Source organism: Myiozetetes cayanensis, unplaced genomic scaffold, assembly GCF_022539395.1.
Source record: "Myiozetetes cayanensis isolate MyiCay16 unplaced genomic scaffold, myiCay2020 scf9, whole genome shotgun sequence".
In the NCBI taxonomy this organism is placed as follows: domain Eukaryota; kingdom Metazoa; phylum Chordata; class Aves; order Passeriformes; family Tyrannidae; genus Myiozetetes; species Myiozetetes cayanensis.
Genome location: NW_026088185.1, coordinates 22088088 through 22110606, shown reverse-complemented (window position 1 = coordinate 22110606; position 22519 = coordinate 22088088). Strand labels below are relative to the sequence as shown.

The 22519-nt window shown below is 39.1% G+C and overlaps 2 protein-coding genes across 6 annotated transcripts in view; both read right to left on the bottom strand.

Moving 5' to 3' along the window:
• Window positions 1–11400, bottom strand: part of LOC126652910 (secretory phospholipase A2 receptor-like) — a 106912-nt gene extending 95512 nt beyond the window's left edge. Inside the window, exons 1-5 of one of the 2 annotated variants that reach the window (XM_050340134.1) lie at window positions 11383–11400; window positions 9906–10055; window positions 3777–4160; window positions 1322–1489; window positions 54–227 (exon numbers count right to left, since the gene is read on the bottom strand). In XM_050340134.1, the coding sequence (XP_050196091.1) occupies window positions 54–227; window positions 1322–1489; window positions 3777–4160; window positions 9906–10055; window positions 11383–11392 (886 nt within the window). In that variant the 5' untranslated portion in view covers window positions 11393–11400. Of the gene's footprint in view, window positions 1–53; window positions 228–1321; window positions 1490–3776; window positions 4161–7525; window positions 7641–9905; window positions 10056–11382 lie in introns of those variants that run through there. The other variant, XM_050340135.1, reaches the window with a different exon arrangement.
• A 3769-nt stretch (window positions 11401–15169) lies between these two features.
• The window catches only part of ITGB6 (integrin subunit beta 6), a 49568-nt gene continuing 42218 nt past the window's right edge, over window positions 15170–22519 (bottom strand). For all 4 annotated transcript variants that reach the window (XM_050340141.1, XM_050340140.1, XM_050340139.1 and 1 more), the window contains 2 exons: window positions 20115–20281; window positions 15170–18794 (listed from right to left, as the gene is read on the bottom strand). In XM_050340141.1, the coding sequence (XP_050196098.1) occupies window positions 18693–18794; window positions 20115–20281 (269 nt within the window). In that variant the 3' untranslated portion in view covers window positions 15170–18692. The remainder of the gene's footprint in view (window positions 18795–20114; window positions 20282–22519) is intronic.

Here is a 22519-nt window from a genome sequence, read left to right as displayed (position 1 = left end):
AGCAGACCTAACTACAGGTTTCCTACAAGGTACCCAGAGAAATGCCTACTTACTGCTTAGGTTACTTATGTAGTTCTGCTCTTCGGGGTCGGTGACACTCAGCAGGTCTCCTCCTTGCAGCTGACAGGTGGCCCGTGCCTCACGCCAGCTCAGCACAGACACAAGGTTGAACTGGTAGCAAATGTGCGTGTCGGGGTTCGTCTTCCAAAAACTGTCACAGCCACTCTCTACTCAAAAACAGACTCGTCATCAGCACTCCCAAGTCTCCAAACTAATCAGAAACATAACACCTTGAACAATTCAATTAATTAATGACAGCAGTATCCCAATGGAAGCACGATTACAATCACCTTTCCTGTTCCTTTGTTAAAGAACATGCGGAAATAGGGCAGTAATGAAGTAAAATGTTGCTCCACATTTCATGTGGTTGATAAAATACTCAGGAACTGATCTGCAGCTGGTGGTGATTTTCACAGCTCTCATAAAGCCGAAAGAGTATGTTTTAATTTTTTCCAGATAACCATTTGTTTCTAAAGCTGAATGTTGAAATATTCAAAATATGAACACCTCACCCAACTTGTGGAGCAACAGTCACTGGATCTGTTGAATCTTGTACTCAAGAGAATAAATTTACTATAATTACAAAGTATAAGCAAGGCTGAAAATGCCATCTATTTTAACAGTTGCCCAAAAAAACCATTACAAAGACGTATTTACAGCTATTTTTAAGATGCTTAAGAAATATAGTTTGAGCAGGGAAGGCTTTTCCAAACCACTTCTGCTGCTAGAAGATACTATTTTGCTTATTTACGCAATAAGCTGGAATATTCACAAATATTATACATCCAAAATCTATTCAACAGCAAGTATTTTCAAAGCTATTGTTTCTTAGTGTTTTAGGCCCAAGATGTGTCCAGGCAGTGCATAGAAGAAAAGGAATGTGCAAGATGTAATGTTGTCAAAAGTAGAATGTGACTCTGCAAGACAACCCTCACTTTATATGTTTCAGAAAAGCTGCCAATATATCACTGGGACAGAGTACAGAGATGTTTAGCTGCAGGGTAAGGTCAATGGGCTGCACAGAGTAACATCCTTCTGCTCATTCCCTCTAGTTTTGCTTTTGGGACGAGGACTTGAGTCTCCAAGGGTCAAACATGATAAATTATGATAAAATTTGATAAAGCCTGCCTTTGTGTTTTTTAAAGAGACATTGCGCTCTAACAGAAGAGAAGTAATCCAAAAACAGAGTGCATCCTAGTATTACTAATAAAGAACAACCTCTTAGGGGGTAGGAGGAGAGAGAAAATAAGCAACATCTTACCAGCATTTGGACAAAACCCCCATTTTTCATCTTGTTCATAGTGAGTTGTTGTGGCACACCAGTCAGATTCCTTTTCATCTCTAGTACACTCATAATACCACTTGTTCTTATATTTAAAGGGAAAAACACATGGGAAACCAAAAGAATTTCCCAGCAAGGTGTATGTTTCTGGAAAAACAAAATGCAGGGATTAAAAGAATGCAGACCACAAAAATTCCTTCATTCCCATATGCATTTACCAGCAATGATAAAAATAAAGTCTCTAAAGCATTCCATATAACATAAATAATATAAATTGATAACACAGCATTCCATAAAACATAATTTCAATAAAGAGGTTCTGGAAATAACAGTTTATGAAATTTGTCACCATAAGATACATTCCTGTAAATTACTGCAATGGAAAAAAAAACAAACAAAAAAACACAAATTCCAAACCTGATCAATTAACACATAAAGACTGTGCTTATGTTTCAGAAACACTACATAAAGCAATAGTTAGCTAAATCAGTCCATGCTCAGATGCAAATTTTACTTATTTGTTAGCCTATGACAGACAAGTAATTTAGCATTATTTCCCCTGCTCCTCCCACTCTTTATAAAGTGGATTTCTAATGTGTTTTCCATTCTCTTTGTCATTCTATGGGAAAGGAAATTTAAAAGACAAAGGAATACTAAATACACTTTAAAAAATAAGCTTTTATCCCACAGAGAATAATAATATAGCTAAAGAATTGATGTTACATACATCTGTTGTCACAATCAATGCCTTCCAAAATATTTAAATATTTTCCTCTTGTACTTTGGGGATCAAAATATTGAGAGAATCCAGTGCAACTGAAAGCTGTAAAAGGTTTACCTCAGTGAGTGTCTCCTTAATCTAAGATCTTTTAAAATAGGTCAAAGAACCACAATCACACTTGGAATGAAACAAAAAATTGTTTGTCAAAGATCCCAGGTCACTAGCTTTAAGATCAAAGTCCTTCAACTGCAAAATCATTACATACTGCCAGGTTCATAGAGGTTTCTAAAGTTAATGGCTGGCTGTGCATATATAAAAGAACAGTTTACACATTGTAAATCCCCTTTAAAGCCTTCTGATACGAACAGATTATACAAAGAACAGGTCATTCCTCCTCTGTCTGCCTGCTACCATGCTGCTAGCTATAGAGCTACAAGGGATTACCTCAGTCCTGGTAAGAAACCAAATTCAATAGCCACAGATTTCTTACCATAGTTATATATATATATTTTTATATTTATATATATATATATATATCTGTTTTTCTGTTTTTCTTTGAAAGTAACTGTCCTCCCTCCCCTAACCTGGTGGATTAACAGGCTTGCATTTGCATATGCATGAGCTAGGAAGGAAGGGGGAAAATGGAACCTGGAGGTGAAAGAGATTTTGCCATGGAATTAAATACTTTGGTCCTGAAACCTGGCTAGAAGTGCCTGCCAAAGGTCAATCCTCTTCTCACAGATATGTCAGTATTACAGCTAGACCAGGTCTACTTCCATTTTGTTATGTGTACACAGCAAGTGTTGGGCCTGAAGTATAAATTCCACTAGGTTTGAAAGAAGAGGTTGGACGCTGCAGTGCTTTCCCAGTTATCAAAGGTCCCAAAAGTGCTTTAGTGAGAACAGAGGCCAAGCACAGCTACACCTACAGAGGAAACCACTGAGACCAGATCTGCAACCCAAACATCCAGTTCAAAAAGGGAGAATTAACAGCTCCAGTCTAAGACACACTGTGCAAACATGAGGTCCTTCCCTCTACAAAAATGCTGAGGAAGGGGTCAAGGTGTGTGGTTGCTGCTGTCTGTAGTCAGTGGGTTTGTCTTAGCCCTTATACCTGGAAAACTGTTCAGGTCTGCAGACTTGGATCTTGAGCTACATTCCTACACCTTCACTAGCTGTATAGCAGGATTAATCAAAATTCTGCTTTTCACAGTTTCGCATGTTCAGAAGCCACGTGCTGAACGTCACAAATATCAGTCCATGCACACTGCAATTATAGACTGATTTTCACTGATGGGAATTCCAAATCCTTTCTTATCTCTCTTTGGGTTTATCTGATAATGAAAGCTGCAGGACAGGCAACAGCAAATCCTTAGTTCCCCTTTTTTATTTTACAGAGGATTTAAAATGAGTTTTTCCTGGTTTGCAAGGATACTGGTGGGTTTTGGGGCCCATTTAATGAAAAAAAAATCAACAGTGTGGTATGCTCACCTCAACCATCATGGCTAGGCTTCGCGAACGAAGATTTGAGAAGGGCTCTACCCATACTTGCTACAAGCACGCTGATCACCTCAACCATTGCATAAAAAAATCACAAACTCTGAGTCTCAAACCACAATAGAGACTGGAAAGGATCATAAGCACCTCAACTCTCTTCAAAAGAACTTCTGAAACTTTTCCTATCTACGTTTTGATGACAAAATTTTATTTTTACCTTGAAATGGGTGTTCACAAACGCCTTCATCATAGGACATATACTGTTTCCACTGACAAGTAGATTTTTTTCTGGCCACAATATGTTTGCTGTTTTCAACAGCTAATTTGTACTCTGATACACCAACTAATGCTTTTCCATCACAGTTCCACCATAACGAGTATTGAGTTGAATCACATTCAAGCATACTTAATGGCTGTTCTGGTCTATTGATGCTCAGTCCAAGACAGGTACTTCTCCCTATGTTGAAAAGACGATGATTGGATACCCATTTCCATAACATGTCTTCTGAGGGCTGACTGCAGTCTTCCAGAACAAGGCCAGCTGCCTCTGCTTTAATGCACAAGTTGGAATCTTCACTTTGGATAATAAATATCCCTTTATCTGTAGGGGAGAAAAAACCTCAGACTTTCAGACTGTACAATACTGCAATTGAACAAACAGTATCAAAAGACAAATGTTTTAATTGGAGCTATTTAGCAATGAAACCTGAAAATATCCATCAGAATAACTGGCACTTCAAAAAACAAACTGGTCTAAATTTATTTCCAGCTGAGTTTTTAACATGTGGAATACTTGCAAGCTCACAAAAATAAGGCTAAGCAATATTTCTCATGTTGGATAGACAAGAAAAAAAAATGGGGTGCCCAAAAACATTAGTCATGTTTAAAGGAAAAAACCCACTGGTCACTGAGAAATACCAGTAATGGAGCAAAGGTTTAAATGTTACATGAAGTGCTGTATATTGTAAAATAAGTCCCTGGAGTAGATTGGAGAGTGCAATTAAAATAAAAGCTAAAAAGTGTAAGGTTGACATGACCATATTCTCTACTGTATTCATTCTTCACTCTCTGCGACTATAGAGACAGAAAGAAAATAAGTTGCATTGTAAATAGGATACAGAAAGGGTAATATTTATCTATACCATGAGAACTGGTGGCCAAGGGTTAAAGTATGCCTTCCCTATTGGATGCATATTGTTCAACTACACGACTACTCTCCGCAAGAGCAGATGTTGTGCAGTTAGCCTGATATCCCAGATTTCTTGGAATCATGCAGAAATTCACTGAACCGTGTGACATCACATTATAAGTATGTAAAAAAAGTCAGCTATTTAATGTCTTAGGAGCAAAAGTTTAAGAGCATATAGACTGAAAAAAAATGAGGGCAGCTGAGAAACTGGAAATCAGCAAAATATAAGCCTGATTCACTCTGAAATCCAATGGTAATTAACCTAGGGAGTTCCTCTTACATTATATGTGAGATACTTATTTTATGCCTAAGGAGATTATGCACTGGAAACCTGAGCAGCACTTCTTCCATTTTGCCTTGAAATTTTACAGTGATAACTTCTGCCATGTGTACTTTCAAACAGCTGTAATTCACAACACTTAACATACTGAAGCACTAAATATTATAATAATAATAATAATTATTATTATTATTTTAAAAGTCCTCTCAAATTAATGTAGGCCACAAATAAAGTATGAGATGCAGACATCTACCCAGATGCTGTGTCTGAGTTTAGTACAAACAGCTTAGCTGCAGCCCTAAAACAGGAAGACTTTTCAAGCAGCAGTGTCACAGTGCTGCACAACAGACATAAAAGAGATCAGCTCAACAATATAATGTATACACAACAAGCAGAAGAGAGAGATTGTGAAGAGGTTTTCAGTTACAGATTCTGAATAGAACACATCAAGCAGCCTGACTTACAGAGAGGTGGCACTGCAGATTGTATCACTAGTAAAAGGGGCTGTTTACCCTGTGGCTATAGGGATTGGGAGCCTGCGTAGGAGCAGGAGCAAGCCCTTCTGATGGGCAGCAGGTGAGAACCAGCCTAATGTATGTAATTGCATCTCCTAAGCACCTGGCAGTTCTCCTATGTTAAGTCCTTAACCACGGGGGGGAGAGCAAAATTCCTTTAATCCACTGTATCTCTATAGCTCTCATATGTCTGAGCTCACTGAAAAACCATCACACACTGTGACAGATACCCAGTTTGGCCCTTTGCTTTTGAGTTTTCTGTGAAGTTTTGTAGTTTGTGCTGGTTTCATCCTTCTTATCCAACCCAATCTTCCATGGGCAACACATATAGTCTCTATCTATAGAGACAGAAAGGGCTTCTGCCTCTCACGCTGTGGTCTGCCTTTCCCACAGCGGTCTTATTTTCATTGACCAAGAAAATATACTGTTAATAACAAACTGGGATAACTAAAAACGGGGATGTTACCACCAGTAAACACTGATCAATGAGGTTAATTCACCATGATACTGGGATTCACACTTAGATGGACTTCTCCGTCAAACTCGCAATCTACCTCCACAGCACACGGTAGATCCCATACAGCACCCTCCTGGGGTGGGGGGAGCAACACCACAACCCAGAGGTGAAGGATTCTCAGCCTTTGAAACCCTTTATCTGTAAGGCTCTTAAAAGCTGCAATGACTGCTGAGAAAAGATAAGGTTCTTGCGCAGCCTACAGAAATAACCCAGCTGATCTCTGTGAATAACGTCCTTTTTTTCATTCTGCAGCAATTTATGCCAAGAACAGCCAGCCCATAATTCTTGAGCCACACAGCCCTCTTCCAAATGCAGTTTCCCATTTCCCAATTACAAAATGCAATTGACAAGAGAGCTGTGCTGGCCTGAGGACTACCATGTAATGGTAGAAGTAGCTCATGGCAGAAGTAACACATGAGAGATGGCAGACTCAGTGACAACTTCACAGGCCCCAGCTCAGCTCTGTCTTCTAGTGGGGCAATGAGACAACTAGAGCAACATCAAGCCTTGGGAAGGCCTCCAGGCTCCTCTCCTTTCAGCTTGCAAAGCTACACCATCCATTTTACAGCTGCTCACAAAGAAGGGTTTTGTTACAAAGCTCCTGATGTCAGGGAGAATTCTGTGCCCAAAGTCCTGCAGACGAAGAGCTGCAACTGGGGCTCTGTGAACTTGCAAGCCCCAGAAGACCCAAGGAGAAAAGGAGATAGTCTATGGTTTAGAAATTGACAAGGTGGAGGGAAGCCTTTGGAAAACTGCTGCTTCTCCTACATCCTTCCTCTCCACAGAAGGACAAGGTGACAAGAAACAGACTTCCAGAAGCAAAGCTTGAAGCTGACGTGCAGCCCCAGATGAAGAACTGATTGCTGACCAGTACCTCCAAGTTCCTGTTTACTTGGGTTCAACGGAGCTAATTGGGAATAAACTGCTGCAAGAAAACTAAGAGGATAAGATATCTTCATTTCCTTCCTCCTTACCTCCCACTTCCTTCCCCCTCACCCAAAAAAAACCAGTGAGAATTGCTTATGTGGTAATAGAGAAAGTAACTGGAATTTACTGGAAAGGAGAAAAAAACCCCTATCTATATTTTCTCCGGGTGCAAGGACCGCAATGGGCAGCAGAATAATTAGCAAGGAGGACGCACAGGGCGCGGGGCAGCTCCCCAGGGGCTCAGTGCGCGTCCCCTGCCCTTCGTCCCCCCAGATCCCCTCACCGCTGTGCGGACCGGGCTGACCCCCGGCAGACGCACGTCCTGGAATCCCGCAGCGCCCGGAGCCGCTGGGGCTTTGCAAAGCCCGGGGCGGGAAACCCGCGCGCTTCCCCCGGGCTGCGCAGGGCGGGACGGGGCTGCGGGACGGCCGGGGGCGAAGGGGCCGAGGGCTCCGCCCGGCACGGAGCGCGGCCGCTGCCGCTGCCCCCGCCCGCCGCGCCGCCCCCACCCCAGGGCCGACCCCGAGGCGTCACTCACTCCGCAGGGAAGGCACCGCGTCCCGGCCGAGGGCGGCGGTGCCGTGGCCGCCCAGCAGCAGCAGCAGGAGGAGACAGCAGGCCGGGAATCGCAGCCGCACCGCCGGCATCGCCCCGGCGCCCGCCCGCCGCTCCGCTCCACTCCGCCGCGGCACCGGACCCGCCGGCCCTGCCCTGGGGAGGGCAGAGCAGCGATCCCACCCCGGCGGCGAAGGAGGGGCTGCCCCGGGGGCCGGCCCGCGGGCCCCCTCCGTGAGGTTGCGGGAGGAGTGCGGGGGGAGGTCGCGGCGTTCGTGCTGGAGCTGCCGTCGAATTGTCAGGGTCCCCCCCTGTCCCCGGGAGGGGGACGGCGCCAGAGACCGCTCGGCCAGGTCGGGAAATGCTGCTCTTGCAGCTCGGGCCGTCTGCCCGCGTCAGAGCTGTGGGTTCAAGCGGACAAACCGCTCTGTATTAACCTTTTCCATCTGAAAACACTTAACTTTCTCTTCCCTACACTGCGGGTACTTTTATCTTAAAAAGAAGTAGAAAACACATGGAGACACTGGAGGTGGGAGGCCTCTGTCGGCACAGTCCGTGTTCCCAGGTTCGCGGCTCTGCCCTTGAGCATCCCCGCTGCCCTAGACACCATTCGGAGACTTGGGTTTCTAGCCAGGTCAACTTGTGCACTCGAAGTCATTTTAATTTTAGGCATGAGAAAAATATAGCAATTGTCCATTTTGTTAATCTCTGTCTTCAGTGGAATATTTGCAGGAGCTGCCCTCCTTGGGTTGAGTTTCAGTTTTAGGGAAAGCAGAACCTCAGGGTTAAAAATAGAGTAAATTTACTGGAATCAGCAGAAAAGTTCGTTTTTAATCTGCAAAAGCATGTTTCCGCAGTGTTCTTTATGCATAGCAGATGAAAACGTCTATAAATATGTACATAAATGTACATTTATATACAATTCAGTGTTGGAGCATAACTGAAGTGAGACTCTGTTCCCCCATGTCCACCTCAATCGTGATGCAAGGATGGAAAACAGAGGACTTTGTGCTTGGGGAAATTTCTCTGATAGTTCGGTAGAAGAAAGAATTGAGATGCAAATGAAGCGAAACACTTACAAAGAAGCACATAAGTGGAGGAGTTTCTTCCCATTTAACAGATGATTAAAATGTCTGGCAGAGAACAAGCAGTAGGAAATAATGCTGAACAAGCTGGTCCAGGAGTGATCTGACTTTGCAAGACAGAGGGGTTGTAACTCTCATGGAACTGTGATGTATCTCTTCTCAGGAATGCTGCAGCTTTCTGAGATTTTCAGGTTCTGAGGAAGAAGGTTGTTAATGAGCCATTTATGAAAATCTGGCCACTCATAACTCTCTACATCTCTTTAGGAGTGTTTGGCCACTGCTTTGAGTACTGATCTCCAGAAAAAGGCTCTCTTACTCCAGAACCTGCTGCTGGGTCACACTGAAAAACTGTGCACAGTACATAGTACAACATTTTAAAAATATTGGGCCAGTGAGCAGAAATGAGGCTGGCTGGGCTGTGGAAAGGAGCCCCACTTCAGGTGGATTTTTCTGCTGATTTCAGCAAGATGAAAATAAGCACATTCTGATTGTAGATTCCTAATAATTAACTTAATAGTAGTGTTTTTGTAAATATTTTGCTAAGTGCAAATTAGCAACTTATTCATTCTGTGTGGTTTTCCTTGCTTTTTTTCCCTTTGATATTCAGATCTGCCTCTTTGACTAAACAGTTTTTTGCTGTTCTGAATCTATTTTCTTCTGGCATAACTGGTAAATTATAGTGCAGCTGTAGTTATACTTACTGACTTAGCTATTTATAGATAAGCTATACCTACTTAATTACAATAATAATGACTGGCATAGTGGCCTCTAAAATCAACATGGTTGGCAACATTTTCTGAAGTGAACTTGATGGCAATTTATATTACCTTGCACATTAAATGGTATAGCTTTCCAATTTTATTTGGTTGTTTTTTTTTGTTGGTTTGTTTCTTTTTTTTGTTTGTTTGAAGCTTTACATAAGCTCTTTCAAGGCATTTGCTGTAGTGATTTGGCTCCTTTATTTTATTTTCTGTCTGGAACCCACTTTTTGTAAATATTTTTCTCTTCATTTCTTTGTTGATGATCTGTTCTCTTTCTTTTTTTGTATCCTTTGACCCATATGTATAAATATAAATATATATATACTTGTTTGAGTTGATCTACCCTTGCTATTTAGGTACTCTAAACAGATGTTCAGTTCCTTCCCCTATCTTTTCTTAGACATTAACTTCAACTTCTCTATGAGATTCATATAGAGATATGAACCCAGTGAATGTTCATTACCTGCATCCACAAATAAAAACCTTTATCAAATTCACACTAATTCAATTTACTCACAAACCCATTGCTTTTCCAAGGCACACACAGAGATCCAAGGTGTCATGTGCTCAGAGCTCCTCACACAGTAATTTCTGTTCATAATCTGAAGTCTGAGGACAGGTCTCATTTTTTTCCCAGCCAGAATGGGAATACTAAACCAGAGAATACCTAGGAAGGAAAAGCAGGACAAAAATTCCTTGCATTAGCAGTGCCCAGCAGGCAACACTGCCATCTTTTCTTGGAGAGACTGTCATACATACTGTTTGGTTCTGAAAAATGGCTTCTTGAATCAACTCCCAAGTTTGCATTCATCTTCCCTTTTACTCAACTTTTCTGTTTACCCCAGAGACAGAACTACTTTCATTTATCAACTCTGCCAGTCCAGTTACATCTGGTTATAGTCACTACAGGCACTGCTTCCACCTTTTCTACCTCCTCTACCACATCCCAGCCATGAGTAGTGACACCCTTTTTCCTTTGGCAGTCCCAAGTGGTGTCTGTTACACCCCTCCATTCTCCCATGCTCCCAGATAATTGCTGTGGCCATCAGGCTCTGCAGTTTCGGTCTCTGTCAGCTCACATTGGGTAAGGCAGCCTTACAGGACAGTCTGTACTGGCCAGCTTCAGGTTAAGTGAAATCTCTGGTTGTAAACTGCCAGTTTTTGGTAGGAATTTTACTGTTACTATATGTCAAACTGGCTTTTGATTGGCAAATATATATCAAATAATATCAAATTCAATAGAAGACAAACTTTCATGTAATTGATGTGGCATTAAGGGAAAAAATCCAATATCAAAATACTTGCAATAAAACAAAACTGGTTAAATGGGGCCAGAGCAGCCTCTGGCCCATCCCTGGTAGTTTCTCAAAGCCTGTCTTTGCCTTATCCTTTCCCTTTGAGATCCTTGGCTGTGTCATTCCTCTTTTGGTGTAGCACAGTTGTTTTTTTGCCCTTCTTGTTAGCACTGTTATAGTGAAATCTATAGAAGAAGGAAACCACTTTTGCAACAAGATTTGCTACAAAAGAATGGCTAATGTGGTCCCAAGGAAAGCTATTATTATTACACTGTAGACTTGTTTACTAAAAATAACCCTATGATTCATTGTACTCAATACCAGAAATTACCCATACTGTGATCAAAAAATATTATCCTTTTTAAACAAACCAATAAAGCCATCATATGATTGTTTAGCAGAAATTTTAGAATAAATATGAATTCCATAAAACTTTCACAACTTTTGTTTCCTGACTTAAATGCATCTGAGAGACTGATAATTTTCTCTCAGTTTGTTAATTATATGCAAACAAGTTTGTAGGCAAAACCATTCCTGATTTCTTTGGCCAGATGTGTCCTCCACCCTGTGCTAACCAATTCCTTAAGCACAGACCATCTTTATTTTATCAGAACAAAGCTTCATAAATCAGGGTAATAGGGAATATGCAGGTTCCACTTTAAAAAACGAGAAAAAGTGGAAGTGAACATAGATTCTTACAATGAAGCATTGAGGAAATGTTTTGTTAGCTCCAGGAAAACTGATGCTTTCAAGAAGCACAGGACCCTCAGTCAGTGTGTTCCCTCCATAGCAGTGTGCCCACGCTGCCCCACCAGCCAGCACTTGGGCTCCGGTGGCCACCACCAAAAGATCTCTTGCCAGGTCCCATTGCCTCTCTGTGCATCCTGCTGATTTAATGGTGCCTAAAACAGGAGGGGCAGTGAGCCTGGCTTGGCTTCGGTATAACCTGGAGTGGCCAGAAGTGAAGGTTAGGAAAATTTAAGCTTTGTTATTCACTAAAAGATTATGAACAACTCAGAAATAACAGACAACCACCAACAAAGCACTATCAGTCTAGTCAGAAAAAAAAACTTGACCGGGTGTAACACCTGGAACAAAGATATATGCTTGCAGAAATTCTAGGGGATAATGTGTACTCAGTGCTGACATGATTTCACAGGTTGGAACAGGGTGTGCCTTTGCACCTTGTACGCTCCTTCTCACAAGAGCTGATCCTCTTTTCTCAGCCATGCATACATATTTAGACTCTGAAATCCCACAGGTAATATAAAAAGACTTACTGTGTTCATTAGAGAATATGCACACAGAGAAACCCAAAGCAATTTTACTTTGCCTATTTCCTTTAACCAGTTTCTTCTCAGGTGAAATAATCCCTGCATTAGATACCTTACTTTGTATTCAATAAAAATGCATAGGCATAGATTTTTTTTGTTATCTTCAATATTTTGCTTTGTAGCAAATCAGATATACAGTCAGCCTCATATTTGAGGATTTAAGAACCATCATTCAAGAAAGTCTGGAAACTAGAGCTCCCATTGGCTTTGCACAGCGATAGAATCTCTCTTCATTACTTATACAGTTATATTTTATCTTATATCAGCACATACACATATGGGTAGGCACCAGTGAACCACTTGTTAAAATTTTTGCTCTCTTCTCTGAATTTTATGCTACTAAGAAAATAGAAAAAGCAAAAATATTTTTCATTTGCATTCTTCCATGTCCAAATTGAAAATTCATTAAAAAGCACAAGAAATTAAATTGGATTAATAAGACTGAGTGTTTCGAGTTCCTGCTTATTTCAGGAAGAAGGGGAATATCATTTGCTGGTGGATTTTTTCCTATGAAGAGTTAGACATGTTGGTCAGAACTGCATCATTTTTCTGCAGGGAAATTCTGTTTACTAACATGAGGCTGAGTTTACCATCAGATGCAAATGTGCAGTCAAAAAACTTAAATGCTTTAATTGTAATGGGGTAGAGGCTGTGACTATGAGTCACTGAAAGGTTCTAACCAATGGGAACAACTTGCCATCAATGCTTTTAAACCAGTTTAGCCTTTGATATAGAGAAAGAAAGGAAAATTTCCAGCTATTAAACTTTTTCCTCCTTTATGTCCTCAGAATGTCAACATGAAAAACCTCAACATTTAATCTAAATTAATTAAATTAGTGACTGTACAGTAAACCACATAAACTGAATTAAACATGTTCCGACATTCTTGTCCTTACTTTGTAATAAAGATTAACTTGATTAAGACCAGTCCAATTCAAAGTGAATGTTTTCTACACAGTTTTCATGTGGATTATCCAGCCCATAATAAATTCCTCAATATATTTCCAAATTAATTTCTTGAGTGCCACTAGTGGACAAACCCTTAGGGACAATCTTTCCATAAGCTCTTTTGGGAATCTGACAAATCACCCACAGTATATAACGTGTTCAGGGAGAAGCATCTTTAATAAAGCTCTCTATGTGCCAGATTCAGAGAGCATCAGAACGGGAATCCAAAAACAAGGCTGGCTGGTGGGGCAGCGTGGGCACACTGCTATGGAGGGAACACACTGACTGAGGGTCTTGTTTTTGGATTCCAAAACATGTAGTCTATGGGAAGGAGATGCTGAACTGTTCTCTTGCAGCTGCTGTCCCAGACATGTGGCAGCAGTAGCTGCAAGTACTCTAGGATGAATACAAGAAGTACAGATTGCTGTTTCTGAAAAAAGGCAAATTCTCTTGACTGTGGTTCATTTGATTTTCACCTTGTGTACTGGCCTGTGACACAGTACCACAGAGGACTTTTTCTCCCTGCAGATGCTGGTGAAGGAGAGGGAAAGTGTGTCAAAAGTTTTTCTAACAATTCATTGATATTAAGGACTCTTTTGCTAGGAGTCTTAGGCTGAACTGTTCTTTTCTGCCTGGATATATTGTCAGGTTTAATTTCTCCATCACTTCCGAGATAATTGGGGATTTTTGTTGTTGTTGCTGGACTTTGTTTGTTTTTCATACTTGGTTTGAGGGGGCTGATTCTTTTTTTTTTTTTTTTTTTTTTTAAATCTGTAATTTTTCAAATCGACCATAACCTAAAATAGAAGCAATCAAGGGTTTGTTATGTGGTAATTACATTATAATTATAGGTCTGGTTTTTAAGTTGTTGAGAGTTTTGGAGAAAGCAAATTTTAGCCTCAACTAAGAAGATCAGCAGGGGATACAATTTGCCTTTTAACTGGAGTTATTAAATTTGAAGCCTGATGTTGGTACACAGTTTTCCAAACACAGGTAACATCTAACTGCTGAACGTTAAATAGAAATTTCCTATTTCTTCACTTTTAAAAATTTAGTTTTATTTACACTCCTACCTATTCTAAATATGAAAACAGTAATGAAAAAAAAACCCTGTTGAGGAAATTTACCCTGTGGGAAAAATGGCTTTTAAAAAAAAATGTATCATGTCTTGAGAACCTCATCTATCTGAATACAGAAACGTCTTGAAATTGTCCAATTTGATTAAAAATAAGTCTAAATTGTAGTGTAAATACCATAAGGAAGGAAGAGGTTGCAATGAAAGGGTTCTCTCTGCTTTTCTGTGATGAATGGTTGAAAAGAGAGACCAACCCAGCTTCAAGAAACAAAGTCCTTGTCTACCAAGATCTTTGAAAAGCCAAAGCATTTTTTTAATCTACACCACCTGTCATTATTGTGGGTTAGTTGCTATCTGTCAATGTTAGCTGATATGCAGATTAGTAAAAACACAGAGGTTTCTAAGCATGACCCAGAAAGTCTTGGGGTAGAATACATTCCAAATTACTTGCCATGAGTACACATTATGGAATTGTATCACTATTTTTTCCCAATTCACTGTGAAATGCAAGAGAACATGATCTTACTGCATGCCTGGAGAATACAACAGACTTTAAATATGGTTCTATTAAGGATGGAGAAGAATGTTCTCTTCCTCGGAGCAGGAAATCAGCAAACATCAAAATACATGACTTTTCATTAGAGGAAAAAAAGGAATTAAAAGGGATTGAAGAGAAAATACGCACCTTGCTGTGTATCTCTTAAAAGACATTGCTGCTGTTATGCTTATGGAATGGATAGATCTTTAGCTTTAAACAAGTTGTGCAATTTAGGGATCATTGTACAAAAGAATCATAGCATGGTTTGGGTTGGAAGGGAACTTAAAGATCATCTAGTTCCAAAGAATGAAAGAATGCCATGTCATCAATCAGGATTCCAGAAATAGGTTGCTTACAACATTCATCCACTAATTCATTTCCTTGAAAAGTAAAAGGATAACAAATGAAAAAAATCCAGACATTAAATTGCTGTCTTAAAAAAGGGGAGAGGAGTTATAAAATAATGTCTAGGGTATGCCAAAGCATGAAAAATTTGCTAAGATCCATAAAATTATGTCAATACAATGATAAAGACAGTACCAAAATAGAAAATGTAGAATGAACAGTAAAAAAAAAAATATTAAAAATGCATTCAATTTTACAATCTTTATTCAAGGTCAAATATCTCCTTTTTTTACACAAACAAGTTGAGACATTTACAGGTTTCTTTCAAATGAATGAAGCTAAAAATTGTCTTTTTTTTTTTGCTTTTAAACTGTGTGTGGTAATTCATGGGACAATAACTCCCTTATGCCCACTGCAAAACAGGCTTGAACTTCTACATGAAGACAGATGAGACATTGATGAGAGTATTGCACTTAACATCTCAGCCCTGTATCCCAGACTTACTACTCACTAGTTATATTACAAAACAAAGTTGAATGCAATCTGGACGTGTAAAATACTGACCAACATGCAACTTTTATAAATCAAACTAAAATTATCCATTTAACATACATCATTGAAATTACTATACTACAGGATGTAAAAGATACACAAATACCCTAAAATTACTAAGGATTATTCTTTAATTCAGTTTAACTCTTCAGTGAATAGTAGTATTACTATTAAAAATGTTTTGTCCACTGTCAAGGTCCAGCCTCAGGTCAAAACAGTATTTGTGAAAACAGCAGAAAAACTTTTTCATCCCACTCACCACACACAAACCCACTTATAGTTTGGTGGAGGAAAATAGAATAGAGAGAAAAATATGAACCTTGGTACAAATGCTATAAGAAGAAAGTGATATAGTTAATACAAAAGGATGAATTCCACTCTTGTCTCTAGGGTGAATGCCAAGTAAGATCTTGAAAGTTCTTGAAATCTGGGAGTTTAGTTGAAATCTAAATTAATGTTGGTAAAAGGATAGCTCATATGAATAAGTCTAGTTATTTGATATCCCTCAATAACAGAAACCTTCCTCACCAAGCCCTTCTGTTTTCTCTCTTCTCATGGATTTTTAATGATTTGAGTGATTTCCATCCTGACAGTGTGGAAGGTGCACAGAAAATTTATAGTACAGTCGTTGCAGCGGGGAAACTGCAAATCATAGTCCCTGATTTTGTTACATCCTTGATAATTCGGAGAGAGATTGTTAGGAGGAGTAATTGGACTGTAAACATCGTCTACATACCAAATTGGATCTTTGCTGATGACCGGAAGATGCAAGTGATGAGAAGAGAGCAAGAAGCTTTGTGAAACAAAATCTCCTGTAGGAACATGGAATGTAGACCACCAAGTGTTTGATATGAAATGCAAACACCACCTTTTTAATAACATTTGAATACCGAGATATGTTGCAATATTGAAATTGGTGACCTACAGAAGAAAGGCTTTCAACCCTAATATTGAGCAGCAGAATCAGCCTTCTCAGAAACAGAATTTAAATAGTATTTAATAAACAGTATCGATTTATATTACTTAAAAATAATAAAAATATTTTCATTTCTTTCAGAGAAAGTTTATAATTTGATGACTTCTGTGTGAGAAACAAAAGAGTAACAGATAGCTTACATGGTCTAAATCCAGATTTCCCTAGTCCTTAGGCAATCTTGACCCAAGTGGAATCTGAGCAGATTCAGGGGCCAGTGTTGCATCCCATGAGTTTATCCACGTGCCAGGGAAACAGGATTTGATCCCACATGTAACTTTCACTGACATCCGTGGGAGTCTAGTGGTTGGAAGGGCCACAGATGTAAGCCTTTATCTGTGCACAGTTTCCATGATGGGATATGCAGGAATATCAAAGAGTACAGATGTGAATCTATTCCAGTTTAATGACAGACATAATTTCCATCATACTGCTATAATTTTGTATTTACTACATGAATATTGCATCACCTTATTTCCAAAGGCATCTGATACTATTTCTCTTTGCACAGAAATATATACTATAAGTTCTAGCCACTAACAGAGAGAATTAATCAGTTTGTTTAAACAAAACAATCTTTGTAAATGAAAACTAATAGTTTCACTGAAACTAGATCCTCATCTGTAGCCACTGACTCCAGCAGGCTTTGGATCAGGCCCTAAAACAGGCATGGGTCAGTCTCACTTCCAGAAACTGTAGAAGATATGGAGACTGAAGTTGCGCAGACTTTGTAAATATTTATTACAAAATAGACATAATTTTTTTAGATCAAATATATGATTTACTACAGGGAATGTATGAGATTGTTTGTGACTGTGTCAATGTATCTTTGATTTCTAAGTTTTCTTTTCTAAGTACCTTCATATGTACTTTTTGACCATCTGTTTCAGAGTAGCAAAAAATGCATCTGAAAAGGGGTATTAAAAAGTGAAGTGTATTAGTGATATTTTACAATAGCCCAATGTTGTAATTTTTCTGTGCCAGCGTGTTAGCTGCTTTTTGGGGCTTTTTACCTGGTGCTATGCATGGTTACAGCACTACAACTTAAATATTTATGGCAAGTCATCAGTAACTAGCTAAAACTGAGATGTAAAAATCTTCATTAACATAATGTAAATTAATATGAAGTGAAATCCATAGATCTGTTTGTTGCTTAGTTGGGGGAAAATAACCAAATCAAACCAAAACCAAATAACCCAGCCCAAAAGACGTGATCATGTTATTTCACACGTGACTAAACAGTTTGGCTGCTGGGCACTGAATTTTGGATATATCAGCAAAAGAGTATTGTCTTTGTGTGTGATACTGAGTATTTTGTGTGAATATTTTCTGCATGTCAAGGGCTCCTGAACCAGTTTGTGTGATGGGCCAGCATGTGAGGTTTATTTTGAGTTTCTAAACCATTCACAGGATGCAAATTGTGAAATGGAGTTCTGGTAATCCTCTGGTTTAAAAGTGTCTCTGCTGGGTCCTCTAATTTACAGATATTTACCTTTTGCTCTGGATCCTCTCTACTAGAATTTAAAGGAAAAAAACCCACCAGTCTATGCCTGGAGCAGAAAACAACTGCAGGTGAATAAGGCTTGAGTTAGGTTTCCCTGAGAAAACCCCAGGGACTGGGTCCTTAAAGAACATCAAGCAGCAACAAGGACAAGGAAAGAGGAAAACAGGACAAGAAAGAAGAATCAGAGAGGAAATGCTTCTGTATAACTTACATACAGAAGACAAACAATAACACTACTTTTTTCTGATGAAAAACTATTCAGTCAAACAGGTGGTATGAGGAAGCTCTATCCTCAGTAGTTTAAGCTTCAGTCATGAAAAAAAAACTTTTTAAAATTTAAATCAGCCAACCAGATAGACTGGTACAAATACATTCCTAAACACAAATACATGGGATGTTTGTATGAACAAAGTAGTGTAAAGCTCATTGTAAATACCTAATTTAACAAAAATAGGCTTACATATGATAATATATAATCCTCAGTATGAATGACAAAATTATTTGTGATGCCATTTTTTTAAGATGGGGGCTTAAATAACAAAGGATTGGATTTTTTTAATATTTCTACCAACCTGTACTTCTAATATGATATCTGTATTTTTCCCAACACAAGATATATTTTCTCCAACGGAATGGTTATACCACTGCAAGGTGCAAACAAATATGACATAATCAGCTGAGAAGAAACAGGTGTTTTTAGATTCCCTGCCAGGATAACTAAGTTTATAGTGTTGGAGGTGCTAGTAGAAATCTGCAGCCATGACCCCTTTTTGCTTTTCTTGGTTCTTGTAAGTTACATTTTTAAAAGTCGTTGTTGAGCCTCTGTACAGTGGATTTGTTTCCTAAAAAAAAAAAAAAAAGAACCAAAACAAAAACAGGTGAAATGGGAGTCACACAGTCTTTGTATACAAGTAATTCTGTACCTTTGATGATTTTAGAACAGCCTTCAGTTCCTCACTTATATTCCAAGCCACTGAAACTCAGAGTGGTCTAGAAGAGGCAGCACAAACCAGCCTGGGGTCAGGAACATGCTCTCCTTCACAGCTGCCTCCCAGATTAAAGTAATGCACATTGTCAAACAATACTTTATCAAATGCGTCCAATATAATTTGAGTACCAAACCTGGTGGTTGGATGATTATAAAAGTACAGATTGTGTCTCAGCAGTGAGGTGTTACTTGTCATAGTCCTCTTGCTTGGGCCACATAGGCTATCTACCCCGTGGTGGGAGAAGAGCAAGTCCCATCTGAGCTTCTAATCCTGGTCTCTCATCAATCACTTCCTATCCCTTCAATTTGTGACAGAAAAGAAAATTAAAATGCTTCTATCAAGTGTATCCTTCCCTTCCCTCTTACCATATGTAGCTCTCCTGAAGGATCAAGAAAACACTCTCAGGTGGCCTTGCCTGTAAGTAACTGATTTTTCCCATCTCAAAAGCTGAAAGGCTGACAGTGCCCATTCTTAGAGAAATGTTGCAATCACAGGACTTTGTAGGAGAATGGAGCGGAATAAACAGCAGCACATCGCCTATCCTCCTGACACCCCCTAGAAATGCTTACTCAACATGCTTGTTTTTCAAAGATCCTCAGAAGTCTTGAAGATTTTGCAAAAGAGCAAAAAAGTCAAGGGCAGAAAGGAAAGAAGAAAAGGGAACATGTGGTGTAAGCTTGCATTAGATTCCTAAAGCTATAGATAGAAGATAAGGCCTGGATTTCTCTGTCCTTTTACCTACATTTTAGACAGTGTCCATTCACGGCTCCTCTGTGTGGGTGGGCTCCCATCACAGAGGTCACCACCAACCTCTCTTTCCTAAATGGTTCTGTTTCTGGGCAGATTGGTACACCTCTGATAATCACAGAGGCAGCCAACAACTTTGTTAAAATTAATCAAAGACGGGATACTAATTAAAAGCAACTAATAAAAAAAAAAGCTATCTACGCATTCTTACATGTGGAAGAAATTAAACCAGGAGATTAAATGCTTGATATTTTTATCCATAAAAGAATCACAATTTTACTTTATAGGATTCTAAATGTAGTGAAAACCTACCAGCAAAATCTATCCATTTAAAAGAACAAAACTAAGACACAGGATGTTAAAGGCAGTTGTGCATCATGCAACCAAATTAAATAACCTTGTATGAAATCAATGACTGTCACATACCGTTTGCCATTTAACTTTTGATTTTTCTGCTTCAAACTTGGCCACCTCTTTTCGGTCTTGAATTGACACCAGTAATTTCCATATACAAAGTAAAACAATGCCAATGAGAAGGATAGCAAGGGTGACACCCACCATTATCATTGGGATATTTGGAACTTGTGTGCAATCTGTGGAAACAAAAACAGTTATGACTGTGGATATCCAATCAGTAAATTTTAGGCAGTTAAAAAAAGTCAAGAAGTGTTCTGAGCTTCTCATTTGCCATGGGCTTGCTAAAGGGTTTGTGAAACCAGATAAAAATATTGCATTAAAAAGTTAAAAAATTTAATTGCGAACTTGTTCCACTGCGCTTTGACCATGTCAATCAGTCAGCTGCTGCTGGATACAGACACAGATTCTGAAAAGTCAGAAAATTGATTTCAGGTCTGTGCCAATATAATCCTAAAAAACAGGGCTGAGTTGACAAGATTATAAATTTTACAATGTTATGGCTAGAGCTCTAGTCCAATTAATTGATATTCACCATGTTGCAGAAGAAAAAATTCTAGTCAAATCTATATCAGGGTAAAGTCACCAACGATATTCATAAAATAGAGGAAACTACATTACTGTCATGAATACAGTTGGTAAAAAAAAGCCCTTTAGACTTGTTGAAAGTGTTGGTCTGGGCAACTGGAAGCAATTTTGAATTTCAAATCCTGAATTAATTTTATCATACAATATTTCAGAGAGTCAAAATTAAAACTGAAGTTTTTGCTTCACCAAAACACAAAGGAGTTTGATTCTTTTAATATTAGAAAGCATTGTTTATAAAAGTGGAAAACTACTATTTTTAAAAATTTACTGCTGAACCATGGTTTAAGGACATCAAAAAATTAATTTCAATCTTATTTGTCTTACATGATTGTATTTCACATTCTGGTTTTGTTTGATGTCATCATTTAACTAATTCTTAGGGGTCTGGTTTGAGCAGTGTGTTGGCATTCTGGCTACTGGTGCCGTATTGACTTCACTGTCACTTTTCTGCTCCTGGGCCTTGAAATGTGAACTAAGACCTCAAGAAATTCTCTAGAAATATGATTTCATTCATGCAAGTGAAGATGGTTATTGTAGCACTGTGGGAGTACCACTGCACAGCGGTCAGTGCTTACGGAAATACCTTCCTTAAGATATTTCTTTCGGGTTTGTTTTTTGGTTGTTGGTGTGTTTTGTTTTTTTTTTTTTTCCAAATCTACTTAAAATACATAATAAAGGCATTTAATAAAGAGAAAATCTTACCCTTAAATTCTTGTATCTTAAGGGTGTAGTTTACAAAGAGGTGTGCTTCTTTAATACTAGCTTTGTTACAACCATCTTTGCTGTACTAGTAACCTATACAAAACCAGACCACTGTTCTCAGGACAGAAGCTGCTTTTGTTGTGCAGTGAAATCACTTTTGTTCTCACATGTTTGCTAAAGAAAGGCTACACAAAGGGTTAATAAAACAAATTCCATTTGTGCTAACTGAAGTACGTTACAAATCTGCATGGCTTTGCCTAAAACATAACTAACATTTAGTATGAAGATGTCTTAATTGCCTGGAAGATGAACTATTTGGCTGCGGAAAAGTGGTGTCTGGGTTCTCTCTTGTCCTACCTGATTAGGAGATTTAATAAAAAGTCAGTAGTGAAACAGCAGTAAATAAAGAAGTCACGTTAATGAAAGGACATAAAGAGATCTGTTGTATATCTGTTAGTTATTCAAAATATTCAGAACTTAATGAGGGCTGGAGCACGTCTCCTGTGAAGATGGGCTAAGCGAGTGGGGGTTGTTCAGTCTGGAAAAGAGCAGGCTTTGGGGAGACCTAAAGAGCACTTTCCACTACCTAAAGGGGCTACAAGATAGCTGGAGGGGGACTTTCTACATGTAATGACAGGACAAGGGGGATCGGCTTTAAATTGAAACAGAGTAGATTTAGATTGGATATTAGCAAGAAATTCTTTACTGTGAGGGTGATGAGGCCCTGGCACAGGTTGCTCAGAGAAGTTGTGGACACCTCAGCCCTGGCAGTGTTCAAGGCCAGGTTGGATAGAGCCCTGAGAGTGGTATCTCCGCTTGGGGCAGGGGGCTTAGAACTACATGATCTTTTAGGTCCCTTCCAACACAAACTGTTCTATGATTCTATGATACTGAAACATTCAACAGAATTACAAATATATTTTAGAGTTTCATTAGGTAAACCCAATCAGATAGTCTTTTGAATATTTGTCCGTGCATGAAATATGTATAAATTTCAAAGTGAATTATATTCTTATCATATAATGCAAATGACATTTGGTATCATCATCTTAGAATTGCACAATTCTTTAAAAAAATTACTTATTCTTGCAGCAAGGATTGCTCTGCCCATCTTTCATGAAAGGTCA